Source organism: Rhodnius prolixus, unplaced genomic scaffold (genome assembly GCF_049639745.1).
Source record: "Rhodnius prolixus isolate KJV_2025 unplaced genomic scaffold, Rpr scaffold_23, whole genome shotgun sequence".
Taxonomy (NCBI): Eukaryota; Metazoa; Arthropoda; class Insecta; order Hemiptera; family Reduviidae; genus Rhodnius; species Rhodnius prolixus.
Window position 1 is genome coordinate 693,931 of NW_027411627.1, and position 9,325 is coordinate 703,255.

At 35.3% G+C, this 9,325-nt stretch overlaps 1 protein-coding gene across 1 annotated transcript; it reads left to right on the forward strand.

Annotated features, from left to right (window-relative positions):
- The first annotated feature begins 782 nt into the window (after nt 1-782).
- Nucleotides 783-7,818, forward strand: LOC141459876 (protein takeout-like). The gene is made up of 6 exons (XM_074139433.1): nt 783-943; nt 2,345-2,440; nt 4,358-4,505; nt 4,677-4,810; nt 5,711-5,863; nt 7,072-7,818. Exons 1-6 carry the CDS (start codon nt 862-864, stop codon nt 7,224-7,226), a joined length of 768 nt encoding a protein of 255 aa, XP_073995534.1. The 5' UTR covers nt 783-861; the 3' UTR covers nt 7,227-7,818.
- The last annotated feature ends 1,507 nt before the right edge of the window (nt 7,819-9,325 follow it).

Here is a 9,325-nt window from a genome sequence, read left to right on the forward strand (position 1 = left end):
ACTGTACAATATTGTAACAAGTGACAGAACTGTACAATATTGTAACAAGTGACAGAACTGTACAATATTGTAACAAGTGACAGAACTGTACAATATTGTAACAAGTGACAGAACTGTACAATATTGTAACAAGTGACAGAACTATACAATATTGTAACAAGTGACAGAACTGCACAATATTGTAACAAGTGATAGAACTACACAATATTGTAACAAGTGACAGAACTGTACAATATTGTAACAAGTGACAGAACTGTACAATATTGTAACAAGTGACAGAACTGTACAATATTGTAACAAGTGACAGAACTGTACAATATTGTAACAAGTGACAGAACTATACAATATTGTAACAAGTGACAGAACTGCACAATATTGTAACAAGTGATAGAACTACACAATATTGTAACAAGTGACAGAACTGTACAATATTGTAACAAGTGACAGAACTGTACAATATTGTAACAATATGTAACTTTAATATTAACATTAGTAAACTATATGTTCAGTAAAAAGTCTATGCTTCAAAAAATAATTACGGTAATCAAAACAGGTGGTGATATAATCATCTCTAACCTCCTCCATAATACGATAATTGTTGATATGATTTCATTTTATATTATTTGTGAAATCAGAGTGTTCTGAGTGGAACTCGTCGGCAACAAGCTCCGAGAAGGGGACCCAGGCAGTAATTAGGAAATGTAAATGTAGATAATATAGATTGTGGTAGGGGGGGAGGAATGGCACGAGAATTCCATTTCTTTAGCAGCTGGAGCATTCGGGAATCAAGGTCGACAAGCTTCTAGTTCTTTATATAAAGTGATATTTAGTTAGTCGTTGGAGACGGTCAGCACAAAGAACATGTTCCTCCTAGCTGTGCTGTGCACCTGGATGGTGGTCGCTCCGGAGATCCTGGCAAAGGATCTACCGGTGTATCCGCTTCGTAAGTATTTCCACTTTCTTCCCTTCAGCATGTTGCAGAGGGAAAAATCCTCTTCATTCGTAGTTATTGGTTTCAAAATGATGTAGAACTTTATTTTTTTTTTGCCCCCTAAAACACTTGTCTTTCGCATTAAGTTCGTCTCATTCAGTTTCAGATTTACAGAGATATCTGCTTAAATCAGCTTTTTGTAGAACATTTGATTTTCACTCTCAAGTTTCCGTCACAAAGCACCGTATAATGCTAGTCAGAGATTGCCAAAACTGGTGAACAAGGCAATGTTCCAACGAATCGTTTTTGACATCCCTAAAGAGTCCCCGTTGATTGACAAGGATACCTCTTGGGCTGTTGCGTTGTTCTCACGATAGATAGTTTCTCTTTTGCAATCGTTACCTGATCTCACGATTTTTTGCCACCCAGTTAGTCCAGAACACTTGCGTCGATTTCGTCAATTGTCATTCTACCCTGAGCAAGGTAACCAATAATTTTTTTTTTTTTTTTTTGATCCCGTATGGTGGCTATGACCATTACGCCACTTTTTTTCTTAAACTAAATTAAATTTTTTTATCCAAACAATAGTTATTACAAAATATATTAATGAACCAAACTATGAAATCGTGATTTAAATTGATTTCTTAAATAATTTTGATAAATTTAGTTCTTAAACAGTACATTCTCTAAAAACCCCTTTTTTGGGGGGCTCGGAGAGCTTCGAAATGAATACATCACACAATCGCTGGTGGCCGTTTTTTTTTTTTTTTTTTTTTTTTTTTTTTTTTTTTTTTTTTTTTATGATACTTTGTAACGTAATAGATGAACAGTAGAACTAGACTTGAACCCGAGGCTAATTCTGGTTTTCCAAGGTTAGAACTAAATTTTTTCATCATTTTACGTGAATAAATTCTCTAATACGATTTTCGAGAAAATGTCATATTTAAATTTCAAGCTCGCAGATCTGTTAAATTTTATTTGATTGAGGGGGGACTAAGCTTATACATCTGTGTTATCTACAGTTTTACAACCCTTTACTATATTGTTAATATGTTAAATATGACACCAGTATTCCCTATTGGAAAAGAATATTTCAGTTTAATACGTGGAGAGACGAGTGTTTGCTCCAGATTCTTTTTTTTTGGGAAGATTCGTTTTTGGGGAAATTTTGGGAAAGCGACTATTCCCTAAAGTAACACTGTTTGTTTGTTAAAGTACGGTTTTGTTTACTAATTGTTTAATAATGGGTTAGAGTTAGATATATTTTGAAATTCCAAGTTTAAAAAAAAAAGTAGTAAGAGGAACTTAATCCAGATTTCTGTTTTTTTTTTTATTTATTTGTATTCTTAATTTATTTATTTATTTTTTTCTTGAGTGCCGTCAGAAGTCAAACTGTTCTCTGTGTGTTCACAGCACCCTATGTGAAGCGAGCATGCGCCAGAAACGATCCAAACTTGAATAAATGTGTGGTCGAGGTTGGCTCCGTAGCGTTGAAAACTGTGATCAAAGGTAAGGCTGAGCACCGTTAACATTTTACTAACGATAATCGTGGTTACGTGATAATCTAGGCCAAATCTTACCCTTCAATTTTCTGTACTTCTCTGAGTGAACATTAACAATTAGAAAGACGAGTACATCATATAAGGAAACTTACAGTGAAATGTTTACTTTGGTATTCAAATCTAAATAATGAACATTTCTTAATTTCAAACAGAAGTTTTCGGCAAAGCTGCGTAAATTATTCTTGAAGCAATCTTAAGGAAAAATTACAGCAGATCTTTGGGTTTTTATTTAGTGTTCTCATCCAAAATAGAATGAGGGAAGACAGGAGGAGAATCAATCAAAGTATAAGTTTATTTTTCATTCCCATCAAAGACTAAATCTCCGAGTAGACAAATATTGCGATTGTTAACGGTTTGTCAGCTAACGGTTTTTTAATAAATTTGAACCTCTCCTCAAGGCAAATGCAGCAAAAAAAATGTTATACTTTCATGGCTTACTTTCAATGAGAGGCGAATTTTCCGATTGGTACAATAATCAGAGCATTTAACATATAAAGTTTCCTCTTGATAAACTCAATACGAGCCTTGTCTTTCTACTGATTTCCGGTGATTGTCGAAGGCTATGTTAACCTCTGGTTTCATAAGATTTTCATGCATTAATGCACTTGAGTGAAAGAATGTGCATTTTGCTGGAAAAAAATTGGTAGCCGGTAACCAGGTATTAATTCAAACAAAAGTTGCATTTCTATGCTGAAAAATAACACAAACAAAGTTTTCTTTTTGGTAGTTCTTTACAAAAAAAAGAAAAGTTACTGTAATTTTTTTATAACAGTTTTTCTGCACACAAACTGTGTCCCATTAATGAATTTGAATGTCTCGCTCAAAGAATAAGGGAATGTGTCCGAATGTAGTCGAAGGCTGTGTGACACCTTAGCCTTAATGAAGAAGCAAAACGTTCTCGAACGTTTTTTCCAGCCAGAAAGTCAGTTCTAGACCAGATTTACCTTGTTTTAATTGTTGTATTAATGTGTAACTAAATTTTTATGAATACGATACAAGGTTATGGGCTTACAGTCAGTCAGGCGGGAAATGAATACAAGAAGTTATGGAATTGTTACATCACTTTTGCTTGCCCGAGGTTATTGAAAGGAGAATTTAGCAGATATTTTAATGAAATCTCCGACCTTAAACCTTGATGTAACTTCTTGTAAGGAAAAGTGTAAATTAAAAGCAACAGCTAATCTTTCTTAAGGAAACTTGAATGGAAATTCATAATCGATTTCCATAATAACATTTTCCCACATATTTCAGCCTGGGAATTAAAAACTTTTTGTCCGCTATTCAAAAATCTTCCTTACAAGTTTTAACGTAAACAACCTAATGAATAACCACGCGACTGTTCATGTATTTATTACTTCTCTCTCTCTCGTACCACTTACTAGTAACGTGACATGTAATATTTTGAACAACTCAAATTTTCGTTATCTAGTTTTAACCGGAAGTTTAAATGAACAAAATAAATTAAAAAGGAAACTCAAAAGTTCATGTTTTGTTTGGGCAAACTGCCGTCACAGAAAGTTTTTAGCGAACAAAATTGTTTAAAAGGAAGTACTACTTTACGGAATATCGATGTTTTCATTTCTTATGCGATTAGCACACAAATCGATTACTCTAAAGAGGATGAGTTTTACTCTCTCTAAACTGAGAGGGATGTGATTACAAGCGGAATATTTGCTGGAAATACACGATTTTAGCTTACTAGAGTGGTGTTTAAGAGTTTAGTCTGTGCGAATTTGAGTAAAATTATACAAACAGAGGCACCGAACAGAATTTTTACAATTCATTTCCAAGAAAACAGTCTCTTTAAAGGTTATATTCTTATTGAGAATGGTAGTCGTATTCTTTAATATAATTCAATTTATAGGCGATCCAAAATACAGAGTGCCAGTTTTGAACCCGATGGTCATCGAAGAGTTGATCGTTAAACAGGGCACAAAACAAGTGGGTCTAACACTGGTATGCAAGGATTGCAAGCTGTGGGGTCTTGAGAATACTAAGATCGTCAAGGCCGAGTAAGTATTCTTGTTTTGCTTTGAAACCGTCCGGAGTTTCCTTCCTGTTGACAATGTTTCCAAAAGGAAATTGTAGATACCGCTGCCAACCGCATCCTCAACGGTTTCACCTTCCATGTAATTATGTAGTTTGTGAAATATAAATTCATCGAGTACATTACACTTTCGCAGTATGAACTTCAACACGAACCATCACAAGATGGACTTCACTCTGTCCAAGATGCGAGTAGTCGGCAAGTACAACGTCTCCGGACAGATCCTGTTGTTGCCTATCAGCGGTGCTGGAGATGCAGAATTCAAGTTTGGTTGGTATTCGTTTTCTTTTTCGCTCTTATTATTCCAGGTAAGTGGTAATTTGGAAGTCGCATTTGGAGTTCCATTTTTCGACGGAATTACTTTGTTTTGGGGTGACCTGTACGGGTTTGCCTGTCCGAGGATAGCTAAACTCAAAGAACTTATTGTTAAACTTTATTGTTCCGTTGGTAGACATCCAGAGTAAGCTGTGACATTTTGGTCCGAATTGGGCAACCAAAAATGCCGCTTTACCAAAACAATTTGTGCTACTTTCTTCCACTGGTTGCTCTCATTAAAATCAGACTAGTTTAAAGTCTACGCCACCGCGACGCAGAGTTGTTCGCACATCTTTAAAGCATCCCTCATAATTGTGTCTGTTTAATTAGACTTGAGAGTCTAATAAGGGCAAAGTACGAAGGCATGAATTTTTCACCGAAGACCCGAACTCTGAGTCAGACTAGCCCTTCACACTAACATAATAGCAGTGTCGCTTCCTCTTTTTATCCTGACAGAACTTTTACTACAGTCTGTCCACTAGCCAGACCGATGCGATACAAATCTTTCTTTCAATCTGAGCCCAGAGGAGATCATATCAATATACGAAGACTGTTAAGTATTGTGGCTCTATCTACCAGACATTCAGCGGTTGGCGCAGGAAACCTCTTATGGTTGCAGTGGCTGGGGAACAGCCACAAGCTCTGATCTTAAGAGGTTTGAGACTTCTTTAAAGAATACTGATTTTATGAATGCTGAACATCTGTTCTGAGAGCTCATTAAAGAATTACTATTTTAGTAAACATTCCATGTTTGAAGGAAGTTATTTTTTAAATTACTTGACAAATGACCTTGCATTTCGTGTTTTTTCTTTTTTTATTAATTATTTAATTTTCATTTTTTTTTTCTTTTTGCAGAAAATTTAAAATTTTCCATCATATATGACACCGCTTACGAGAAGAAAAGCAACGGTCGTACTTACTTGAAGGTGGTGAATGGGTCATTCCCAATGGATGCAGGCAATTTGGTTATAAGACTGGATAACCTCTTCAACGGGGATAAACTATTAGGTATGGTTCAGCTGAATTGATTCATCCATTTTTAGTAAAGTCCGTATTGAAACCTGTACAAACAGGTTATACATTGCTATCGAGATAGTATTTGTGATGAGAGGGAGGGTCGGCAGTATTTTGGTGGTGGGGTACTCAAATTTGCTGTCTAGACCAGAAATTGAATAAAACTTACAGTGGAGTCTCGGTTATCAGTCAAGACCGTGACCGGACACGTGACGGATAGTCGAATAGACGGATACTGGAAAAAAACAGGAAAATTTCCAGATTCTTTTGTTTAACGTGTATAAAACTTTGTATTAACTGGTATACATATTTTATACGTTTATACGCTTAAGTCTTATATAGGTCAGGTATCTTTCATTATTCAATTCATTCTATTGTGTATTAAAATTAATAAATACAATGTCTGCGACATCTAATCGGTTTTTTGTGGGCGGTTTTGTTTGTGGTTGATCTTTTTAGGGAAAAAAACCCACAAACTGTCGAATGATGGACACGAGTAGGTACCTAAAAGACAATGGGAAAAAATCTCAAAAGAAAATTGATCACACTCTGCGTTGAACGGTTTTCCTTTAATAAAATAATTTTTTGGGTTTTTTATTTTTAAATACTGAGGAGAGTGACGGTTAATTGGAAAAGATGGATAAAAGGGTGACGGATAACCGAGACTCCACAGTATTTCTCAAAGCCTTAAGCTTTCAACACAACCAAGTTTCGAGCCCTTAAAAGGGCTTCCTTCTATAATGCAGTCAACTTGTGATTTGACAGAGTGAATTTATAGTTAGGTCTCCGTGATTACGCTGTGAGTTGCCTTATTTCAGATCAAGTAATGCATATTCGTCCATTTTTTGGCCGTTTTTTTAACAGCGTTGTAAGTTATGAGGGTTGACTAAACTAGATTCCTATAGGTAGACTGCGTTAGCGACAGTCACCATTGCGGTCGGCAGGTTCTGAAACGAGAGCTTTTGCATACTAATACCAGAGTAGATCAGACATTGCAGCAATGTTGGCTGCATCGCAGGATTAAAAAGAAAAAAGAAAAAAGGGAAGTCTTTACTTATTCATTCCTGGAGAATGAGCCTCTTCGACTGCTCCTTGAAGAGCGCTCCGTCTTCCAATCTAATTTTCAAAACGGCACTTTCTTTTGAAGACGCTGCTCATAAGATTCAAATTGTTATAATTATTTCCAAATTTGCCAATTCCAGGAGGTAACATGAACAGATTTTTGAATGAAAATTGGAAAGAAATTTTGAAAGACGTCCAGCCGGCGCTGAGTGAATCGCTGAGTGAATTAAGTGAAAGAATATTGAACAACATATCCGCTCTGATTCCGATGGACATCCTCTTCCCTAAGAAATAAATCTCCAGAATACTAAGGTGTTCCATTAAATTTGTATACATTAGCTGTTAAGGAATTTAGTTGATTTGATATACTGTAATTGAGGAACTCGGCAGAAATTCATCGACAAAGCAGAGAGTCGATAAAAGATCCATTAATAAGTGAGATTGTTTTTAATTTTTTTATATAATTTTGTTATTATTTCTTCCTCTTTGTGCTAACTCCAGTACTGACATTGTTATCCTTACCTTTTGCGTACAACAAAACCCCTAAAAATGTTACGACAATTTGCAAAGTGCTGGTTATAATAATAAAAGATACAAAATGAGCTTTGTGATCTCGCTGATACACCCCCCATCAGCACAAAAAATTTGTTTTTTCTTTGTATCTTACCATTTTCAGTTTAAACTTCAAGTTTTTGCTACTTACTAACACATTATGTTCCCTACTGCTGTATGGTGAAGGTTATAACATAATTGTTAATATTTTTTGCGGGTGCATTAACTATTAAATTATTAGCGCAATTATGTTATATTTCATTTCTGTAATAGTAAAAAACAAATGTCATCTAAATAATAAATTATAATGTGGAAAATAAAGTATTTGAATTGAGTGTAGTAAAATAATTTTTACCCCTTAATTTACAGCCAAACACTCGAACCTTCATCGTATCCAATCCCTTCAATCCAAAATCCTTCGTACCCTTGTCAATGCTCCTTTCTACGTCTCTAACCATACTATCCACAATGACCTTAAAATCCCCTTCGTCTCTGTCCTCGCCAAATCCCGTTACATAAAATTCCATTCCCAACTATCCTCTCATATGAATCCTTTAGTCCAAGCCCTCTCAACCTCCACCCTCCCAACTAATCCTCCACGACGGTTGAGGCGTCGGTGGCCTCGCGACCATCTGCGAATGTAGCGTCGGCTATCTAGTGAGACAGTCGTGATTCTCCTGCTATATGGCATATTACGACTGCTATCGCTGGATGGCCGTCGTTCATGTCAGACATGTCAATGTGTGCTTGTTGGCCTAGCCTATCAGCACACTATTATCGACCATCTGTTTTGCTTGTTGCATTTATTTCTGTGCAGTGGTAAAAATCTAAATAAAGGTTAAAAAAAAAAAAACAAAAAAAAAAACCTTAATTTACATTAAAAAAATAAGTTAGTAATAATAATTTAACCTGCCTGGTAGGACAGTTGTACGAAGGTTGATCGTCAAAAAGTGCACCGAATAAGCGTAACGTTGAAAAACACCCAACTTTGACAATTTTTTTCCTATAAAAGATAAAATTTCCAGATTTTCTTTATAATGTAGGGCAAATCCTCCTTTATGTAAGGATAAGTATTGACGTTGAGTTCAACAAAAGTTGAACTAAAAAATTCTTAGAGTAAGTTTTCATCGAACTATTAGAAGTTGCGACAAGTGAACCGACTCTTCATTGGAACCTTCATTTTACTGAATCCCTAGCGGGTTTTACTTCATTCTGGGTGTAATCCTATAAATGAAGACCTATAACTTTATTTATAACAATTTCACACGAAGAATAGGAATTCAATCATATAAGTGCACTTTCAGAAATACGAATTGAGGTAAGTCACCATTTAGAGTACTGATTCAATAATATTTACGTCCTCACTTGTGTACAATAATAGAAATTATATATCAAATTGAATAAAATGAATCGCATAAAATTGGCTGAAGGAAGTGCCTTTTAGCTGAAAAGAGTTTTTCTTAAACATTTTTCACTTTCTCTTACTACATTAAGAAAGAAGTGTTGCGATCACATCAAATTTTTGTCTTTCTACTTTTCACTGGAAACACTGGTTTTCAGCTTCCCTGAGTCTAAGAAAATGGTGAGTGAGCGTGTGGATAGAATTTTCCAAAAGCTAAAAAATCGCTGGAAGTGGAAGCTTAAATTTCGATTTAGATCCCGTCCAGAAAATCCGACTATAACTGGGAAAACACGGAAATGCCAGTTACTGAATGGATTTTTCTCTTATTGGAAAATGGTTCCATTGATTTTCTCTTTGAACTTTCTCTATACGTTGTACACATGGCCAACAATTTTTATTTTTTATTATTTATAAGTAGAAAATAAGTGGAGAGTGGAATC